Below are 21,624 nucleotides of genomic sequence, written 5' to 3' on the forward strand. Positions count from 1 at the left end.
ACGTTTTTAATTCCGCGATGTTAAATTCATTTCTTAATTTGGACACATTCGTCGCCTCCGTATGAGTATGGTTCGCGATGTCAAAATCACGGCTTGAAATCTGGAAATATCTTACATCTTTTTTTTTTTCTTTATTCTTTGCTTAGATTATCTTCGGCAGTTTGGTCAGCTTTCGCAATAGGAGCAGCAGCAAACGCATCCTACGTGCAAATGTCAAACATAACAAATCTTTTCAAAAACATAGAGTAGTGAAGGAAAACCTAGAAAAAGAAAGAGAAGCTCAGGGTCACAGTTTAAACTCATTCTCAACCCCCGACCCACTCCCCAATCACGTCAAGATCTCTCGATCACTCTTTTTTGTTTGTTTGTTTGGTTTTTTGTTGTTATTGTTTGTTTGTTTAGGTCAACTTTTTTTTTTTGTCATTTTCAACAATTAATTTTGATTAATTCTACACTCAATACATGATACAGTGATCTCCTACTTGCCCCTTTCCCCCTCTGTACACGTTTGCATGTACCAACCCACTAACCCTCTCTCTCTCTCTCCACACTTGTGTATGTGTACGTGCGTGTGTGTGTGTGTGTGTGTGTGTGTGTGTGTGTGTGTGTGTGTGTGTGTGTGTGCGTGTGTGCGTGTGTGTGTGTGTGCGTAGTCGTTCGCCAGCCCTCCCAGCTGGAGGGCTACCTAGGGACGTGTGTCCTCCACGTCAGTCCGCGTGCCAACGCAGTAGGTATGTCACGTGCCACACCCAGGGCAAACACATGCCCCCCTTCCCCTCCCTCACCCTCCCCTCCTTCCTCACTCTCCCCACTTCTCCCCCCACCCCACAAGCTGGTCTCCCCCTATTGGGTGCCCGTCTCCGGCGGCAACCTTCCCCTTCTTAATATTCATGAACCTGGGAGAGATGTGTCTGGCACATTGGCCTTTAGATGGCAAAGGCTACATGGAAATGACTCACATTGTAGGTCAAGAGGCTGGTAGCACATTGATCTTAGTCACTTACTACTATTTTATTGTTTAAGCAACATGCAAACACAGAGACACACACTCATACACATACACACGCACACACACACACACACACTTCACGTGCAGGTAAAAGCGCCATTGTTTTAGCCATGTCATTTTCAGCTCATTGCTTGTTGGTGTATTTTCTCGTGTCTTTTTTTTTTTCTTCTTCTACTTCTTTTTTCTCATTCATTTTTATTCAGCCTCTTCGAGAGAGAGAGAAAAAAAAAGAAAAACCGGACTCGTTATCTTTTTTTGTTTCCCTTCATGTGAGTGAAGCGTTTAGTAAGTGGACGGTGAAGCGCAGGTTTCTTAAGAAGCGATTGTGCCGGAGTGAAGTGTGTTGAAGCGTGTGAAGGCAGCCTCACAGCGAGGGCATTCACAGACGCTGATAGTGGCTCCGAATGGGTTTCGCACCCCGCTGTTCCCAGCAAAGAGCGCTAGGGCCTTCTGACAGGTTCCCCCAAAGTGCCCACCATGGGTTGGCTTCCCTCTTCTTTCCTTTCCTTCTCTCTCTCGCTCTCGCTCTCTCTATCTCTCTCTCTCTCTCTCTCTCTCTCTCGCTCTCTCTCTCTCTCTCTCTCTCTCTCTCTCGCTCTCTCTCTCTCGCTCTGTCTCTCTCTCTCTCTCTCTCTCTCTCTCTCTCTATCTCTGACTCTCTTTCTCTCCTTCTCTCCAACTGCTGTTTGCTGCTCTTGCCACACTCAGCCCACATCTCTCTCCCATTGTGCGGTTAATCCTGGTCGCTTTGTGCCAGATTCCACAGAGAAACTGCCGTTCCCAGCTCTGCCTCTTCAGGCCCTGCAACACTTCTGTCTCTGCTCTTTTCAATTTGCATGGAAATAGTGTGTTTGTGTGTGTGTATGCGTGTGTGTGTGTGCGTGTGTGTGTGTGCGTGTGTGTGTGTGTGTGTGTGTGTGTGTGTGTGTGTGTGTGTGTGTGTGTGTGTGTGAGTGTGTGTGTGTGTGTGTGTGTGTGTGTGTGAGTGTGCGCCCCCCAGCAGGTTTTGCACACACAAAAAAAACCACGAATAAGAAGGATTATGGGAAAGCTTTGATTATTACCAAGTTTTTGTCTTTGTTTTTGTTTTTCTTTTTTTGTTTGTTTGTTTTTTTTTCTCTTCCCCTTCTAGTATTGAAAAGAACAGTCGTGGCAGTTTTTTGGTATTCACTGATGGTTCAAACATATGCTGATATTCTTTTGATTACTGTACATCATTTTTGGAGAGATTCCATGCTCTTAATCTGGTTTTTATCTCTTATTGAAATTTTACTTATTTATTTATTTATATTTTGATGATTTTTTTTTTTCCCAGCAATGTTTGTCTGCTCCTCTCAGCCTTCTGGCGTGGAGTGCTGAGGTTGCCTCGAGGAAAATGACTCATTTTTCTGCTTGTAAAAGTCTCCAGTTTTAGTTTTAGTTCTCTGAAACTCTCAAATTGACTGAAGCCACTTAAATTTTTCATTCTAATCTTCAACAGTTAAACTTCGAATCAGAAGCTTAATTTGGGTTTTTTTTCCCTCTTTTTTTTCTTTTTTTTTTTAATTGCAGGCATGTACATACACACACACACACACACACACACAAATTATTCATAAAACTGATAAAATGGATCTATTTCTAACTTTTAAATACTACCCGGAATGTTAAGTGACAGCTTTATATGCCCAGTTTTGTTTGGGCCAGCCCGTGTGTGTGTGTGTGCTGGCATGCGTGTGTGTGTGTGTGTGTGTGTGTGTGTGTGTGTGTGTGTGTGTGTGTGTGTGTGTAAGAAAGAGAGAGAGAGAGCCCACGATTTCCTATCAGCTCAACTCCACAGATGCTCCGCTCAGGTTATATTTAGACTTTCCAAAAATTTCATATTGGCCAGCTCGCGCACCTTGTTTTTAAAATGAAGAACAAACAGGCTGATTCAGGGCTGATCGGTGCGCACATGTGAAACCCTTCCCCGGCCGCCACCATAGGCTCAGTGTCCACGCCGGCTTGTTTTTATTGCTCACATGATGTAGTTGTGGACATTATAAACTAATTAGGGGAGCTGCCAAGTGGAGAAGGCACAGGCAACATACAAAGCTCTCTTCTCTCTGAGACATTCACAACAGGGTTACAGTAACCATGGAGGGATCGGTTTACCCCTCCCGTTAAACGACTTTTTCTTTCTTAGTTCAGTTTTGATGACCATCACTTTAATGCGACGCTTGCCTCTCCGATACATTACTTTAATGTGGTGCTCGATTTTTTTTCTTTTCTTTTTCTTTTTTTTTACTTGTTTTCCGTTCGGTAAACTAAACTAAATAAAGCTGAACCCGTTTGGTAATGTCAGCTTTTATCTGAAGCAGTTTGGTTTTTGAGGTGTTTCCGTAACTTTTGTCACCACTGTGAATTGTTCAAAGGGTTTTGTGTTTTGTTTTGTTTTTTTTTTTCCTATAGACTCCCCAGTCTGCCGTGAGTTGAAATTTTCCGTGTGCGTTCATACGCTTTCAGATTGCTTCTGCAGCCTCTCTTTATGCACTGAATTATGTCCGCTCCTAGTTTAGCCGAAGTGATTTCTGAAGTGACCAATCAGAACAGCTTAAGAGACACATCATGGATCCATCAAAATCCACCCTTTTGGTTTCACACATAAAACTGTATTTCAAAATAAAAGGCCTTTATGAGCAGCCCCTTTCTTTGTTTTTGTTTTTGTTTTTGTTTGTCTTTTTGTGTCATGTAGCGGAGATGGACGGTCTGTCTGACCTATCTCCTCCGGGGACCAATCACCTGAGCTTCAGCCAACCCATCCCAGGCAGCACGGCAGAACAGCCCCCGTCCCCCGTCCCCCTACCCCACAGCGGCCAGGCCTCCGGCCGTCCCCAGCTCCCCTCCCTCCACCCGGGCTTGGTCTCCACCCCCATCAGCCCCCAACTGGTCAACCAGCAGCTCGTCATGGCCCAGATCCTGAACCAGCAGTACGCCGTCAACCGTCTCCTGGCCCAGCAGTCACTCAACCAACAGTATCTCAACCACCCGCCCGTCAACCGCCCTCTGAGCAAATCCTTGGACGCGCAGGTGTCCTCCAACACGGAGGTGTCCTCTGAGATCTACCAGTGGGTCAGAGATGAGCTGAAGAGAGCCGGGATATCTCAGGCCGTCTTCGCACGCGTGGCTTTCAACAGGACCCAGGTAATGTCGCTAACGCTAACGGTAGTGCTAACGCTAGTGCTAAGGCAGTGCGCTGTCTTGTGGCCACTGCGGGGAAAGTGTGGGTAAGGGTACAGTAGATTACAGGACAGTGGAGTGTGTGTGCACTGCTATCACGTACACTGCTGAGTCTTTCCATTCTATGTAAGTAGGAATTATGAACACCCCCCCTCCCCCTTAGGAACACATAATTGCCTATGTGTTAGAGGGTGGATACCCGACCCGAGCCCCATGGGACCTGACGGGTCGGGCCGGGTTCGGACAAAAATTTAGAAATGATGTTTGTGCTCGGGTTCGGATTCGGTCACGATGGCAGCGAACGTTTGACTTTTGAACTTCTAATTAGGATGGGCTAGCCTAGTTGACAAGGTGCTTCAGGTTCTTTTTAGAGAAAATATAGTGTAAAAATAAATAAAAATGATGGACCTACTGTCTGTGTTAGGCTACCTTCTCTTCAGTGCTGGTGTTTGTTTATTTAGCCTGCATGACAATGCAACACATAGGCTATTTCAGGCAGTAAATATTCATGGGCTAAAGATGGATGTCAAACAAAATTTGTCATCGGGGGGATGCAAGAAAATCGATGGTATGGAGGCATTTAGATTTTTAACCGTGGTAACAATTGCATGACAGAGTAACACACAAACTCAGTGCTTCAGCTTACATTAACTGCGTTGGGCTCGGGTCAGGCCAGGTTCGGACATAAAGAACAGAATGCCTGTCGGGTTCAGGTTGGGTTCGGCTACTCTCTCGGACTCGGGTCGGGTTCATACAGAAACACTCCGCTATGTACCACTCACTCCAATGCATGTGCATGTGTGCACAGACACACACACACACACACTCTCTCTTTCTCTCTCTCTCACAGACAGACAGCTATATTTACTTTTTTTGGGTGTCTGAACTGCTTTTACAGTGTGAAAGTGTATCAGTGCCTCTCAGCGCTGCTGAGTGATGAACTCTGGCCTTATTGCCGTCTGATATGTTGCCGTGAGGCGTCAGCCTGCAGCCTGCCTCTACACGCTCCGTATATCATGATAATCCGCCCAGCTTTAGTAACACAGCAACAACAACATAGCGCGCATGAGGGCTGGATACATCATGTTTTATGTGTGTGTGTGTGTGTGTTTGTGTGTGTGTGTGTTTGGCTTTTGGAGTAAACAGAGAGGGACAAGTTGTTGTCATGGAAAAATAATGGGGCAAAAAAAAAAAAGAAAAGATGTCAAGATACAAGTTGGGACCTGGATTGTTTTTTTGTCATTATCTCTATGTTCAGAATACGTATCACACACTCCAAACAACCAGAAACAATGTGTGTGTGTGTGTGTGTGCGCGTACACATGTGTGTGTTGGTGTATGTGTATTTGTGTGTTTTAGTGTTTTTGAGACAGCTGAGATGCGAAAGAAACACAATGACACAATGTCTTGAGCTGAAATGCTAGACAAGCCTGTCAAAGGTTGAAACAGACAGCATAGTGAGAACCCACCCCCGCCCACCCAAAAAAAACTCCACTAGCAATTTGAGTGGGAGAGGCAACAAAAGGTGACAGAAGGTCACGGCTTTGTCCTATGTCAGCCCTTCGGTGCTCGTGTTCATTGGTCTGTGTTCGTCAACCCAATGTCGAATGTGTTTACCACCCCCCCCCCCCCCCCCCCCCCCCCCCCCCACCCCTCACCCCTCCGCCAAAGACAGTATCACCGCCCACCTTTAGCTTCTACTCAGATGGATCAATGACAACACCTCACCATCAGCAGGTGAGACAAAGGAAACCTGTGACGTATTTTCCTTTTTTTTTTTTTCTTTTCGATGAGGGGGTTGGCATTAAACTTAGACTTAGTTACAAACCGCCACCAAAGCATGTGATTTGAGGTTTGTAGCCAGACACAGATAATGTGTAGTGATCCTCTGCATTCTTTGGTGGTTGGTTCAGTCCAAACCTCATTACTGGCTGCGTAGGGCTTTGAAGTTGTGTGAAACTGATAAAAATCTATTGAAATTAGTGTGTGTGTGTGTGTGTGTGCGCGCATGTGTTGTTTGTGTGTGTGTGTGTGTGTGTGTGTGTGTATGTGTGTGTGTGTAAGTAAGTAAGTGAGTGAGGAGACAGTGAGGGTTTTGTGCACAGGGGCAACCTCTCTCTCCAGTTCTGCGAGTGGTGATGAAGAATTTGCTACGTGCTTTGTGATATTTTCTGTACATTCTTTGGCTGTATTTTAATGAGCGTGTGCGTGTTGTAACTTGCTGTGGTATCTGGGGGTCTGAGTGTGGATGCCGGTTAGGTGGCCTTGTTTGATGAGGGCTTTTTTTTTCTCTTTCATATGTATCAGAACACGCATGCTTACTATCCCAGAGTAACTAGTATAACTCAATACATATTTCTTGTGAAATATAGTCATAGGTTATTATGACTTTATCTGTATTATCTTTATCTAATTACTATAGGTGTGCAGATACAGTATACACAACGTGGAGATACACAACATGAATAAATTTTCAGTTTTCAGTAACGCTTTGATAAGTGATGGTATTGATTTGAGCTTTTTTTTTTCTGCGTTAGTTGTTCAGTTGTTTGTTGTTTAGATATGAAGTCTGAAACTATGTGTGTTGCTAGTGGTTGTTGGCGCCTTGTGGATTTGTCAGCGTCATTGGCTGGCTGTGGCAGATGGATGCCGCTGGGGTGCAAGTTGACCTCTTCCGAAACGAAAGGTCCTGGATTAAGTCCACTGGATGTGAACTCTAATCCATATTACAGCTCTGAACTCCCGAACTGTGACAGTAACATTATAAACTCAGATGAACTCATGGTTTCTTCTCTTTTTTTTCACACTTTTCTCACCACAACATCCACAAGCAGTTTTTTTGGAAATTACACGAAAACCTGCTGTACCACTTCAACTGAAAGTTCTCAGATCATTTTTGAAGACATGCTATCGCTTCACTCTTTGCTAATGGGGATAAAATAAAGACCGCAGAGACCAGACTCTGTTTCTCTGTTCCATTTTGCTTCATTCATTCATTCGTTCATTTGTTCTTTCTTTCTTTCTTTCTTTCTTTCTTTCTTCCTCTCCCTCGCTCCGTTTCCCCGTTTCCGTTTCTGTCTCGTCTCTCGCAGGGCCTGCTCTCTGAGATCTTACGTAAAGAGGAGGACCCGAAGACGGCCTCCCAGTCTCTGCTGGTCAACCTACGGGCCATGCAGAATTTTCTCCAGCTGCCCGAGGCGGAGCGAGACCGCATCTACCAGGAGGAGAGGGAACGGAGCCTGACAGCCGCCTCCTCCATGGGCCCCGCCCCCCTCATCAGCACACCCCCCACACGCCCCGTGCAGGTAAAGACTGCAAGCCATAAAAAGACCTCTGAGTCTGACCGAACGGGTCCGTTTGAGGTATTAGGGCTGTGGGAAAAGCCATGAGACATCGAGACAGTTTTGTAATCTGACTGTTAGTGACCGGGAAACTTGCTGAGTACACTGTGCTACTCCTAAGATGTTTGTGGGTTTTTTTTTTTGTTTTAGTCTTTTTTTTGTGTGTGTGTGCGTGCGTGTGTGTGTGTGTGTTTAGCCAGATTAAGACCCAAGGAAGGCCCTGCACAGTTGGAATAATGCAGATAATGCCAAATCGCGTATGACTTTGCATCTCAAATATTTAAAAAAAAAAGTGTAAATGTGTAGTCTGTATCAAAATATTTGCATTTCAAAACCAGCACAAAAATTGGTTTATGTCGAATTATTAGCATAAGCCATGGGCTTTGGTAAAGCACCAGGTCTCTGCTTTTGAGCTGAGAGAAACTAGGTTTAATCTGATAATTATGTCATGTGGCTTGTGTAAGTTGAGTAACTCAGGTCTAATAAATATAATATGAAGCCATTATGTTTAGTTTAGTGTCGGTCCCACAGCCGTAGTCCAAAGGAAGGGACAGCGTCTTCAGATGATCTTCTCTGAGTCAGTGGAAGTAAAGTTTTTTTTTTTGGGGGGGGGGGGGGGCACAAGCGGTTTTACTTTTTGCACTCTGACCAGTCAACCACTCCCCACACCCCCCACCCCCTGCCAAACCAATTAAAGCCCGCTGCACGGGAAAGGTTTGTGGTGACTCCTCCGGCGCTCGCCCACTTGAAGTGCAGTTGAGTGTGTCTGGGTAGGCGTCCGGGCACAAAAGACGCTCTGTGTTTTGTAAGGCAGAGGGAGAGCTTTCATCTGGCAGCGAAGACTGGTCCACTTCCACCCTGACAGACACGCACTGAGAACCAGACTTCCTGACACTGACAGAATCTATAGATGGGTGTCGCAGTGGTGTACTTTCAAAGTGTGTGTGTGTGTGTGTGTGTGCTGCTTTTACATACTATAATCAGATGTTAATTGAACCTAGGTAGAATAGTACGACAGTCAGCACTGTTCATCATGTGAGCTGTACCATCTCAGAAAGTGTAAAGTGTTCATATTTAGTGCCGAACAATAGAGGTAGTACAAGTAGATATGCACAGATGCCACCGCCCGTAAATCATTTGTATAGACCCCCATCACACACCGAGGCTTCATAACCATCCATCTTCAGTCTCGCTAGGTTTTTCTTTTCTTTTCTTTTTTTTTAAACATTAGGCAATCCACAGGCTTAGTCATTTGGTTGTCTTGAGGAGTCATATTGGTATGCAGTATAGACGTGGAATTTTTTCTGTAAATCTGAGAGAGAGGTTTACGCACGCCAGCACACACATGCATACTGACACACATGCCCACACCCACACACATACACACACACACACACACACACACACACACACACACACACACACACACACACACATATATATACATGTTTGTGCACACAGAAGTGAAGCAAGATCTTGTGTGTATGTGTATGTATGTGTGTATGTGTATGTATGTGTGTGTGGGTGTGTATGAGAGAGAAGAGAGAGAGAGAGAGAGAGAGAGAGGGAGAGAGAGAGAGAATTTAGGCCTATAAATCAGTAGGGTTGTAATTCAAGGAAGGCGCTGGGCTTTTTTTTATGACAGTCATAAAAACAGATGTGAAGGTATGTTTTCCCACACACGTTAATGGATTGTCAGACAGCTTGCACAAGTTCACACACGTTCCCACCCTTAACAATTAGATGTGGTCACAAAACAGCTCGACCTAGACGACTGTACTTTACGAATGACTTGCGTCAAAAAAAAACCCCAGCTTTGCTGTCAGGTCTCATCCACAGTGTTACACAGGTAAATTAGCCTACTCAAAACATTGGGTTTATTCAGAGTGAATGCCTTTTTAAGTATTTAGAAACATATATAAACTGAAACTCACCCCACCCCACCCCCACCTCCTTTGTAAACCAGACAACTTGGAATGCTCCAAACACAGAGCAGTGTGTGCTTATTTTGAGGGGGAAAAAAAGGAGTTTAAAATTGGGCCGTACGGTAGGTTACATAAATGGGATATTTTGCTTTGTTTCTTTTTTTTTTTTTTTTTCCTGCGGGGTTTGTCCACGCTGTAGTCAAAATACGTAATGCGTTTGTGTGTTTTTGTGTTTTCACGTTGCGTCCTCAGCCCAGAAGAGAGGAGTGTAACAACGTCAGACCAGAGGACTGGAGTCCCAGGATTCCTGTGGGAATCTCTCCTGTGAGTAACCGCTCCGTGACTTATGCTACACCGTTTATAGCAAATAATCACATTTCTGCTTGTTGATATCACTGCATTGATCCTACAAGTATTACAAAAAAAACAAAAAAACAACAACAACCCTAAAAACACTTTGAAGGTTAAATGTTACATGTATCTTGATATTTTAAAAAGAAAAACAAAAACAGTTCCCCTGTCTATTTCCTGTTCTGTTTTCGGTTTGCATCCGACCGTCTCGGTTCTGAATGCGTTCTGTTGTCTCTTGGTTAGGTGAAGCCATCTCCTTTGCCCAGTGAGTGGAACGGAAAGTCAGAGAGTTGCGTGTTAAATATTAATTCCTCCATCTACGAGGAGATTCAGCAGGAGATGAAAAGGGCCAAAGTGTCGCAGGCTATGTTTGCCAAGGTGGCCGCCTCCAAAAGCCAGGTACACCCTCTCACACTACTTGCAAATTACCTCTGAATTCACCAGAAGCCCCATTACAATTTGACAAATTCCTGTTTGCATGGTTAAACCGAGCTTGGGGGGTGGGGGGGTGACAGGTGTAACAAAGGGGTTTTTAAAACCTAACCTGATCTCCTGAAACCTGACCCCCTTCACTGGTCAGATTTTTCTCAGGCTTAAGTCTGGACTTGTCCCTCAGGTTGACAAAATATTGTCAAACATTTGTGTACAGTAAGACCAAAAAAGAATGGGGGCGGAGGTTAAAGAGAGAGAGAGAGAGAGAGAGACATAATCCGTTTTATAAGATAGAAGATACAGAAGTGAGAATGGAGTGTATTGTTAGGCCGTACTGTGCTTGCTTTTTTTGGTTTTTTGTTTTTTTTTTCTTGGGGGGGTGGGGTGGCTGGGAGAGATAATTTACTGTCACAATGACATATGTGTTTTTTATTGTGGGTTAGTGAACAGAAGACCCTGTTTCAACATTAAACAAACCTGTTTATATTAGCAAAGTCCCGACCGCTGTTCAACGCACCTCAGTCTCTCTCTTATCTCTCCAAGAGAACAACCTTCTGCTGGGAAAATTAAAAAAAAAAAAAAAAAAAAAAGAGTCTGTGAGAAGGAGCAAAAAAAAAAAAAACCCCAGACTGTCTGTTTAACTCTATTAAAACTAATTAAAGAAATATGTGGCAAACCCATTATTAAAGGTTTCAAATACCTCCGTGCAGGAGTGGAAGATTCAGAATTGCATTTGGTGGTGAAGAATAGAACGATTAAAAGCCCCCTTTTACGGAATTATCTGGAAATATCGTTCGTTTTTTTTTTTTTTAGCTGATTGCACTGATTACAGCTCCAGATACCTTTGTTTTACCAAATTACAGTTTGATGCACAAACCAATGTTTTTTTTTTCTTTCTTTTTTGTTAAAAAGAGTTCAAAGACTAGGAATGAAGGTAGAGTGTGGGGGAGGGACAGAAAGACAACGATTGCGTTAATTCTAAAAGATTTTTTTCTCGTAGTATTATCATCTGGGAAGAAACAGGTCTTGTGCGTCTGTGTGTGTGTGTGTGTGTGTGTGTGTGCGTGTGTGTACATACGAACACACACACACCCGCTCTCTCTCCTCTCTGCCTGCATTCTCCATTCATGGCTGGTGTGAACGTGAATTGAGCTGCAGATAAGAACTGTGCTAATTACGCTGCTGGAGAAGGGACCTGAGAGAGCACTTATCTCCAGCTCCATCTCGTAATGGGTGCTCCCTGGGCAGCTGCTACCCCCCCACCCCCCCCACCCCCACCCCTCGCCCCCGTACCCATCTCCTCACCAAACAACCCCCCTCCCCCATTTCCCCATTTCCCCCTCCCCGAACCATCCTCCGAGGGCCTTTGCCGGACGTTTGGTCCAGAGGTATCTTGGCTTGCCTCAGCCGCCGGCCCCAGCGGTTGTGTTTGGCGGTTCCTCCTGACTGCGTAGGAGATGAACCTCCAGGGCCCTGGGCGTGGCGGCTCCGACGGGATCCAGATACGTAATGCGTCTAAGCACGGCCCTCCCTACCCACCCGCCCCCAAACCGTTTTTGTTTAATGCAGGGATTCACAGCGTCAGTAAGAGGAAAGACGGCACATTTTAGAGGTAGAGGAAAGAGTAAGCAGGCAAATGGGAGCATTTGGAACAGCAACAGCAGGGCAGACAGGAAGTAAACAAAGCAGAGGGAGTGGGCACATGCTAACAGCAGAGTTGGTAAATGCTAGCGAAAGAGTTAGCTGTGGTGGTAGCAGCAGTAATATTAGCGGTAGCAGCAGCAGAGGCAGCAGAAGTGGTTGTAGCCTGGCATTCTGCAGTGCTGGCACAGAATGCCAGTCTTGGCCTCCATGCAGCTGGGATACAGGCCCTGCCCCTGAGAGAGAGAGAGAGAGAGAGAGAGCAAGAGAGAGAGAGGGAGAGAGGGAGAGGGAGAGAGGTGGTGTTGTGACAGTGTTCCTGTGGGGTTGGAGAGCTGTAAACAGGAGTTTAGATGGAAGCGTGTGTGTGTGTGTGTGTGTGTGGGTGTGGGGGATGGGCATTGGATTTGAGCCATGCCGTCCCCCCTCTCTCTCTGGGCTCATGCACACGCAAGGTCTTGGTGCCAGGTTTTATCTGTTCAGTGGCACTTTCGTATTCACAGTAGCATTTCAATTACCTTCCCTTCCTCCTGCTCCAATATTTAGTTTAACACTGACGTTCAAATCTAAATTTCCCATTTACACCAACGTGTGTGTGTTTGTGTTTGTGAATTTACTTTGTTTTTGAAATACATTACAACCACATGTACGTTCGCCCTTTTTTTTATTATTAGAACCAAAACAAGAAGGTGTATTATGAAACAACAAATAATCGAGTGTGAAAAAAAAATTGACCCAAGTGTAGCAATTTCTTCCTAGGGATCCGTTCAAATTCACAGTCGCATCCTGGTGGTTTGTTCTGAGGTGTTGGCATTTGTTAACCTGTCTTACTGTGGAGGGGGGGGGGGACGCTAAGTTTTTTTCTTTTGGGGGGGGGGGGGGCAGAGTTTGGTCTCTTCAGCTTGCTGACAGATAGATAAAGCCATATGCCATAAGCATCCAGTAAATATGCCTGCTCAGAGTGGCCTGCTGGAGCGAGAGACACAGAGAGAGACTGAGAGAGAAAGAGAGCGAAGAGAGAGAGTGAGAGAGAGATTGGGAGAGAGAGAGAGAGAGAGAGAGAGTGAGAGAGAGATTGGGAGAGAGAGAGAGAAAGAGAGAGATTGGGAGAGAGAGAGAGAGTGAGAGAGAGATTGGGAGAGAGAGAGAGAGAGAGAGAAAGAGAGAGATTGGGAGAGAGAGAGAGAGAGAGAGAGAGCGGATGGACGGATGGAAACAGTACCAGTAGCATTAGTCCTCAGAGCCCTACTGAGAGTGTTTGATAGCACTGAATCACAGTCCCTGCTGTTAGCCTACAAGCCCTCTCTGAATGACCAGTCTCTCTCCTTTTCTCTCCCTCTCGCCCCCTCTCTCTCTCTCTCTCTCTCTCTCTCTCTCTCTCTCCTGAAAGAGGCTGTGGTAATTAGCAGGGTTCTAATGAGACAGAGTGTCACTGATCTGGTGCAGCGCTGCAGTACAGGGGGGCAAGTGAGGGGCCGGTGTGTGTGTGTGTGTGTTTGTGTGTGTGTGTGTGCGTGCGTGCGTGCGTGCGTGTGTGTGTGTGTGTTTGTGTGTGTACGGATGGGGGAGGGAGGGTTTGCCATCTGTCACTAAGCGCCTGGCTCGATTCTCTCTGGGGGTCCACACAGTGGGGTTTGAAAGAAAGTATGTGGGTTTCTGTGTGTGAGTGTGTGTTTGTGTGTGTGTGTGTGTTTCAAAGAAGTGAAATGACTTGACCTTCGCTCTACGTATTAAACATTACTCATTGTAAGATTTTATTTTAAACAATCTGAAGGCACTGTTGCTTTCAAAAACAACGTCATGTATTTATTTCCTCATGCTTTAGTTTCTATCACTACTCATAGCTCCTCCTCAATGGGAGGGGCACCGGTACGCAGTGGGTGTGGTTTCACACACATAGTCGCAGGTCAGCAAGCCTTTCTCGTCAAAGAAAGAAATGTTATCTGTATTGCTTTCTTTGTTGTTTTTCAACGTGGGGTGGGGAAGAATAGACCTAAAAACTGTACGCTGTATGATATTGCCCCCAGTTCATACACCCTCCACAGGGAAGTTTCATTTCATATTATTTTGTATTTCCTCTCTCTCTCTATCTCTCTCTCTTTTTTTTTTTATTGGCCTGTCGTTTTACGGAATATATATTTTTCATTACTGGGGTTCATTTTAAAGTTGTTTGTTTATGGCTATGAATTCGTCTGCCTCCCTTGGGTGTAACTGCCGTCGAGGCAAGCAGATGGGAGCAGGACTGCGTCTGAATGGGGGGGGGAAAGGGCCACGGCTGTTTATTAATTGATTTATTTATTTATCTGGTTGCCTGGTTATTAGGTTGCCTGGGAAACAGCTGCAGTTCCCTGTATTATTAAAGACACAATTTTCGTGAACTGTAGACCCAGATGTCTGAATAATTAATTTAGCGTATGAATTATCGCACAGAAAGGCGGCTTTCCCTCCCGCCCCCCCCATCGAAATGAACCTTTTTCTTATTGTTTAATGGACAGGACAGTCAACAACCAGAATTTCCTCCTTCGTCTCTTATCCTCCGATCCGTCTTTTCCTCCCTCCCTCCCTCCCTCCTTCTTTTTCCTCTCGTCTCCTCTTTCTGTGTGTGCTGCCTCCCCTGGCATGACCAGCCTTTTCACTGAGCATGCCCGTGTGTTTCTGCTCTCTCTCTCTCTCTCTCTCTCTCTCTCTCTCTCTCTCTCTCGCTCTCTTTCCTCCATCTGTTTCTCCCTGCTCCCTGCACTCTTCTCCCACTCTACCCCCCCTCCCCAAGCTTCCTCCATCATTCTTACCATCTCTCCATACCCATGTCAGCCTCTCTCTCTCTCTGTTTCCCCCCCCCCCCCCCCCCCCCACTCTCTCTCTCTCTCTCTCTCTGGACGGAGGGAGGATGGGAGTGGATGCTCCACTCCTCATAGGTCTTGCTGTATCTCCTCTGACAGACCACACAGGGCTTGTACTGAGGCCTATTCTGGCTAATCTGATCAGGCAGGCAAATACGCCGGGAAAAGCGGCTTTAATGATCCCTCTAATTACCTCAAGTCAATACCAACTGTATTATTAGACTCGGGGAAAATATTCCATTAGGGTCCCCCCCGTGGGACTCCCCGCACGTAGCGATGTCACGCGCCGCGCGCCCCCATGCTTGTAATTAATTTTATTTACACACGCAGGAACGCACAAGGTCGCACCTGGAGCCTGGAGCGGCCTCGCCCGGCCCCCGACTCGCCCGCTTAATCAGATCTGTCATAATTACCATTCTGCATGCTTCTGACACACTCTGTGAAATATTTCAATTGAGCTGGAGCCACTGGCTCCAACACATAGAGCAGCAGAGCTGTAGTATGAGGGGGGAGACAGAGGGAGAGAGTTGGCCAGCTACTTACTCTTTTTGCCTTTTTTCTCTCTCCTCACTCTCACTCACACACACTCTCTCTCTCTCTCTCTCTCTCTCTCTCTCACTCTCACTCTCTCTCATGGGTCATAAAACTGTTCTGCTTGTGTTGACCTAAAGCAATAAAGCTTGAAGCTTTCTAAAGATTTCTACGAAAGAAAAAAAAAAGAATGTGATAAAATAGTTTCTTTGTTCTTAAAGGATCAGACAAAGCCTTTTCCTTTGAATGTTAAGTTGTTGATGCAGATTTTGGATTTGCAAGCTAAGGTCCTGACATAAGCCCATATTACAGGGTCTAATACATTTCCTGCTTTTTTTTCCCCCCCTTTGTGAAAGAAATCTTGTCAGCCAATTAAGAGTGCTGATTTAGCTGACATATACAATTTGCAGGTTTTATGCAATTTTAATCCATAATTCAATAAGATCAGGCATGATTTATCTGCTTAATTACTCTCTGATATTAGCAATTAAACTCCAGCTTTGAATTAAATCTCAATCAAGAGCTTGTAATTGATGGACTAGCGTTTCCTGTAGGTGCATGATGCATTTTGCTCTTTTAGTAGTGCCAGCACACCACTCTCATACATTTGAGTGAAATTTGAGCTCTTCTCCAAAATCCCTTTTCCTGTTGCTGCTCTTTTTTCTTTAACTTTTTTTTGTACTTTTTCTTTTCTGTCTTTTCTGTCTTCTGTTTTTTTTTTGTTTTTTTTTAAATAGGGCTGCCAACCTTCTCAACTTTATCTGGTCCTCACGCTCCACTGGTTTTAAAAGAAACCCTTAACACCCGTTAGCCTTTGAACAATGGTAATTCTATTAATCGTGCCCTTTAAAGCTATGAACCTCTCCATTGTTTAGCTCTTTTTGATGTACATCATTCTCCAGAGGAACTGAAAGTTTCATGGTCCTTAAACACTGATTTCGGGATCTCTTTTTTTTTTTTTTTTTTGCTAGCTTTAGCGAGTTAGCAGCTAAAGTTCCAAGGGGCGTTGAGGTTTGTTTTGAAGCATCTTTATTGCCTGTAACCAGATATCCTCTAAATAGCAAACATTTTTTTGTCCTCTCTTTTGGCTTTATATCTCAGTCCCTGTGAAGGTCAGCTGTTTTGGACTCTTACAGAAACTGAAAATATATGTACTAGCAAGGAAAGGCCTTTAGTTTAGGAAAAGAATTGAACCACACATTTCCAAAACCATTGCTTAGGCTGAACTCGTCTCTGAAACAGTGGTTATGTCTCGTTAACAAAACTTTCCTGGAAAGCCCGGTCTTCTTTTGGGTCAGCAGAAAACTGCCTCGGCTGAAAAGCCCTTTGACAAGCAGCCTGGGTGGTGTTGCAGTCTTGTAATTCATTGAGGGGATGACGGAAAACGCATGTTAGCACCGCGCTGACTGCTACCATGTGGTCTCGTCTGTGCACGTTGGCTGTCACAGGATGTGATGCAAGATAAGCAGGCCTGTCATTACATGGACGAAATTTATATTTTAAACGTACCTGTAACTGATATTTTTCCTTTAGAAATTTCGGTGTGTTGCAAGTAACAAAGTTCTAATTAAGTCAGTGATCATAACCTGATTTAAACCATAATGTGTTACACTGCTTCGTCACAGAGAAAAGAAAGCAGTTACAGTAACGTGTTGCTTTTTACCATGTTACCCCCAGCATTGCTTGTTACCATAGAGGAAGCTATCGTAGGTGTTAGCGTTCAAAGATTAGCATCACGAGATATGTTCACCTCTCTGTGTATGTGTAACATGTTTAACATGTATAAATATGTAACATGTTTGGCGGTTGGTCATTTTAATGAAACGCGCAGTTGCTCTTGTATAGGAGTTTGTTTGGAAGTATTAACAGAGTGCCACTTCTGGCCTGTTCTTTCCCCGCATTTGAAATAGCCAGTTGAACAGGTCGTGTTCTTAGCAGCACGTAAGTCTCTGTAAGGCAGCTCACTACAGTACGTCTCCACGTCCTCAGTTAAACTCTTATCACTCATAATCCCCCCCCCGAGTCTATAAACACTTCTGCCTCTACGCCTGCGCTAGAGAACAGGGTTACAACAGTTCTCCACCTCAGCAGCCAGAGGTCAACCATACTGTCCTCTAACTAGCATGGCGATTTAAAAATCTCTTCTAGTCTTTCACATCTGCATATGTGTGTGTGTGTGTGTGTTTGTGTGTGTGTGTGTGTGTGTGTGTGTGTGTGTGTGTGTGTGCGCGCGCACACGCGCGAGTGTGTGAGTTCAGCAAAGGTTCCTGGCCCCATTATCCCCCAGACCAGATCTCTGCTATTCACCGTCAACATTTGAATAAAGCCTTAGAGCAGGTCTATTTTCATAGGGAGATATCAGACAAATGGGTCCCTCTTTTTTTTCTACCCCTCCTCTCTTTTTCTTTTTTTTTTTTTTTTTGTTGGACCAGTGTTTTGCTTATTGTTGCGGGAGATTCGCTTATGCCACAATAACACATTCATTCTCAGCCGTCAGCAGATGGACTAGACACAGTCTTGCAGGCTGGCTTTTTTGGTTTGCGCTCTCTTTCTCTCTCTCACACACACACAAACACACATACACGCAGACATACGCACACGCATACGCATGCACACAAACATGCACATACTTAGTTACCATCCTGAACACGTAACTTTGCAGGGTAATCTCTCTTAGAGAGGGAGAGAGAGAGAGAGAGAGAGAGAGAGAGAACAGGTTTGAACATAGTGTATTATCTTTTCAACTGATCTGCATAACATTGTCTGGCAGTGTTGGGATCGTGCCAAGATCAGGGAGGAGCAGGGGGAACAATAATTCTTTGTCTCTTACACAGTTATCCTTTTGCCTGACATCAAGATGTTTGTCTCAAGTTTTTTTTTTTTTTTATTATTATTATCATCATGGCATGAACTTGCTCAAGTTGAGCCACAACAATGGATTCATATCTCTCGTATCTTTCTTTTTTTTTTCTTTTTTCTTTTTTATAAAGATTCATCCAAAACTTTTTTTAACCCCCCCCCTCCAACTTCCTGTCTTTCAAATGCCCTCCCCCTCCATTTTCATATCTGTACGTTGAATTTGCATATACCTTTTATCCGTCAATCACAGTTCTCAGGACTACAGTTGAGAAATCTTTAGTATTTCTGCTTTTTTTTTTTTTTTTAATATTTACGTTAAATACAGTAATCATTCAAATGAAGGATGTAGGGACATGAACAGACAATGTACGTCTTACCTAAGATCGAATCACATCTGTCTGTGGTTATAGTTCCCTGGTCTGGAATGGTGAGATTTTGGAGGAGGAGAAAAAGAAAAAAACAAAAAAAAAGCCAAAGAAAAGAAAGAAAAAGGTGCTGATGAGCTGATTGCCTGTTCTTTTCCACGGGGTAGGAGCAGCAGCAGGGCCGTGTGGATGGGGGCATTGTGTGTCATTAGGATGATAATGACTAAACGAGATAATGTAAGGTGCTGTCGGTGCCTTGTGACCGGCAGGGTGACCGGTGAGGGAGAGTTAGCTGGCGACAGTGTAGCACGGAGGCTCCTGAGGTGACAGGAGCGCTTTATTAATGCGGTAATATCTTTGCGTGTCGCCCGTGTCGGTTTGTCGTGAATACTTTGCTGTTCTCTCTCACAGTACGGCCCTGTCCTCTCGCTAGAAGCTTATGACCACGGCGCGCAGACACACACACACACACTCGCACATACACAATCATGCTCAAGTACACTCAACACCCTGCTCTCTCTCTCTCTCTCTCTCTCTCTCACACACACACACACATACATACATACATACTCAACATCATAGACAAGCATACTCAACACTCTGCGCTCTCTCTCTCTCACACACACAAACACACACACACACAACACACACAATCATCATTATACACAAACACACTCAACACCCTGCTCTCTCTTTCTCTCCCTCTCTCTCTCTCTCTTTCTCATACAGGCACACACACACAGAGAAATACACGGTGTGTTGCATAGTTGGACAAATCTTGCACATGAATTCAGCCATTGTGTCCCAAGAGAAATATTTTTATCAGAACGCCACACTGCTATTTATAATGTGGATACAATGGACAGACTCTGGCTGCTGTCTGGGCCTTGTTGATGAGTTTATTACTCAGTAATTTAGAACCTCTTGACCTTTCTGCTGATCTGCAGAACCGAACACTTTTTTTTTTTTTTTTTAACGGTCAGTATGCTGAACAGTTTCATATTTTGTTCTTGTTCAGCCCAAACCTGAAGGTGTCTGCCCATGCTAATGTCTGTTTTTCTCGATGAAGCTGTCTGCGCACTCAAGAAGCCCTGAGTGACGGTTGACCGAGACTGGACGAATTCTAACATGTGAATCACAAAAAGCTAAAGGAGTCCAAGAAATGCACGGTTAACTTCTACTGTAACGAGACGTTACCAACTCCGCTACCAACTTGTAGCCTTTTCTGAAAAGTCTAGAATTGAATTGCTGCTGTGGCAAGCTAAATAAAACGGTACATTTCCGTACAACCTGAAGCTCAATTTTGGACAAAATAGGAGCTTGTAGTTCATGAGACTGAAGACATAATTGAGTAAAAAGCCTTTGCAGCCTTGTCCCCATCCACCTCAACTGTTTCTGTACTCGCTCGTTCTCTCTCTCTCTCTCTCTGTCTAGAGCTGTGGAAGAAATGCAATTGAACAAATACAAATGAATCTTCAGTTGTTTAACTCCTGATGAAGCCTGTAGAACTGCCCTCCTTTTCAAAGAGCCTCAAATCTCAGGGTTCCCAAATAAGTTTGTGCGCCATGTAACTCTCTATTGATTATAATAAGCTTTTTTTTTTCTTTTTTTTGCTGTCCAATCGCATATGTAATATTTTACTCTGTAATTGAGCAGATACGAAAGACAGGTGTTTCGTGCGCGTGTCGTTCAGCAGTTCGACATGTTAGGGTTTATGTGGGAAGTGCTTTGCCTGCTGTGGAGTTGCTTGTTTGAGTTTGTTTGATTTGCGGTTTAATCCGACGTGATTGTCATTTTGGAGGTTTTTTTTTGGGGGGGGGATTACATTAACATGGCATGACTGCTGGTTGAGGAAAAAGTCTGCATGTACGCATGTGTGTGTGTGTGTATGTTGGTTTGTTTGCAAGGTATGTTCCCTCAGTCGGCTCTGACTGAAACCCCAGACATCAGAGCAGGAACAAGGCCCAAAAATCCTTCAGCATGCAAATTAAAAACCTCCACAATGGACGTGGCAGAGGAACAAGGTGGGCTAATCAGCCTTCATGTCCACCACCCAGACCCCCTCCTCGTCCCCCCCCCCACCCCGTCTCTCTGTCTCTCTGTCTTTCACACACACACACAAACACACACACACACACAAACACACACACACACACACACACACTGTCTCTCTCTCCTGGGCTTGATGTAGCTTTGGGGAGGAGTTGGAACAGGGGACAACAGAACTGCTGAGTTATCTCAGCCATGCAGCGCAGTGGTCTGACTCTGGCCTTGGCCTGCATGTGTGTGTGTGTCTGTGCGTGTGTGTGTGTGTGTGTGTGTGTGTGTGTGTGTGTGTGTGTGTGTGTGTGTGTGTGTGTGTGTGTGTGGCCAACGGCTGGGTAATCCTGCGAAATGAAAGGTGCTGCCGCGCACTGGACTGGAGATTACGGCATCACTCCTGTCACCGTGCCAGGACACGACTACTGGCAGAGCTCACGCTTTCTCTCTTCATCTCTCTCTCTCTCTCTCTGCCCTCCATCTCTCTCCCCTTATCTCTCTCTCCTCCCATCTTTCCATCTTTTCTTTCTCTCTGTATCTTTCTCTTATCCGGCAACATTTCTCTACCCTCAGAGACATCCGTGATAAGAAAGCATTGGGTCACATAATGGAAAATCAGTGCAGTGGCCATGTAAGACTAGTGTTTTATCATGTCAGCTTTACTGCTGGAGAGGAAGAGAATATGTTCCTAGACCAGAGGCTGCGTTTGGAGGTGGAGGTTTTTTATTTAATTTTTTTTTTTTTTTTAGGGCTGGTTGTGTGAGCTGTTGCGCTGGAAGGAGGATCCTACACCAGAGAACCGTACCCTGTGGGAGAACCTGTCTATGATTCGCCGGTTCCTCAGTCTCCCGCAGGCCGAGCGAGACGCCATATACGAGCAGGAGAGTAACGGAGGACAACAGCACCATGGTGACAGGCCCACACACCTCCTGCACGTCCCTACAGACACACTGCAGGTCAGTTACACACACACACACACGCACGCACACATGCACGCACGCACGCATACACACACACACACACACACAGAAACACAGAAACACATGTATACAATGCACACACACACATGCACACACAGTGCGCACACATATA

The 21,624-nt window shown here is 44.9% G+C and overlaps 1 protein-coding gene across 1 annotated transcript in view; it reads left to right on the forward strand.

Moving 5' to 3' along the window:
• Positions 1-21,624, forward strand: part of satb1b (SATB homeobox 1b) — a 34,833-nt gene that overhangs the window by 10,800 nt on the left and 2,409 nt on the right. The window contains exons 6-11 of the mRNA XM_030784538.1: positions 654-731; positions 3,723-4,171; positions 7,300-7,512; positions 9,726-9,797; positions 10,068-10,223; positions 21,282-21,488. Coding sequence (XP_030640398.1) covers positions 654-731; positions 3,723-4,171; positions 7,300-7,512; positions 9,726-9,797; positions 10,068-10,223; positions 21,282-21,488 — 1,175 coding nt within the window. The remainder of the gene's footprint in view (positions 1-653; positions 732-3,722; positions 4,172-7,299; positions 7,513-9,725; positions 9,798-10,067; positions 10,224-21,281; positions 21,489-21,624) is intronic.

The sequence above is a fragment of the Chanos chanos genome, chromosome 9 (assembly GCF_902362185.1).
Source record: "Chanos chanos chromosome 9, fChaCha1.1, whole genome shotgun sequence".
NCBI classification, from domain to species: Eukaryota; Metazoa; Chordata; class Actinopteri; order Gonorynchiformes; family Chanidae; genus Chanos; species Chanos chanos.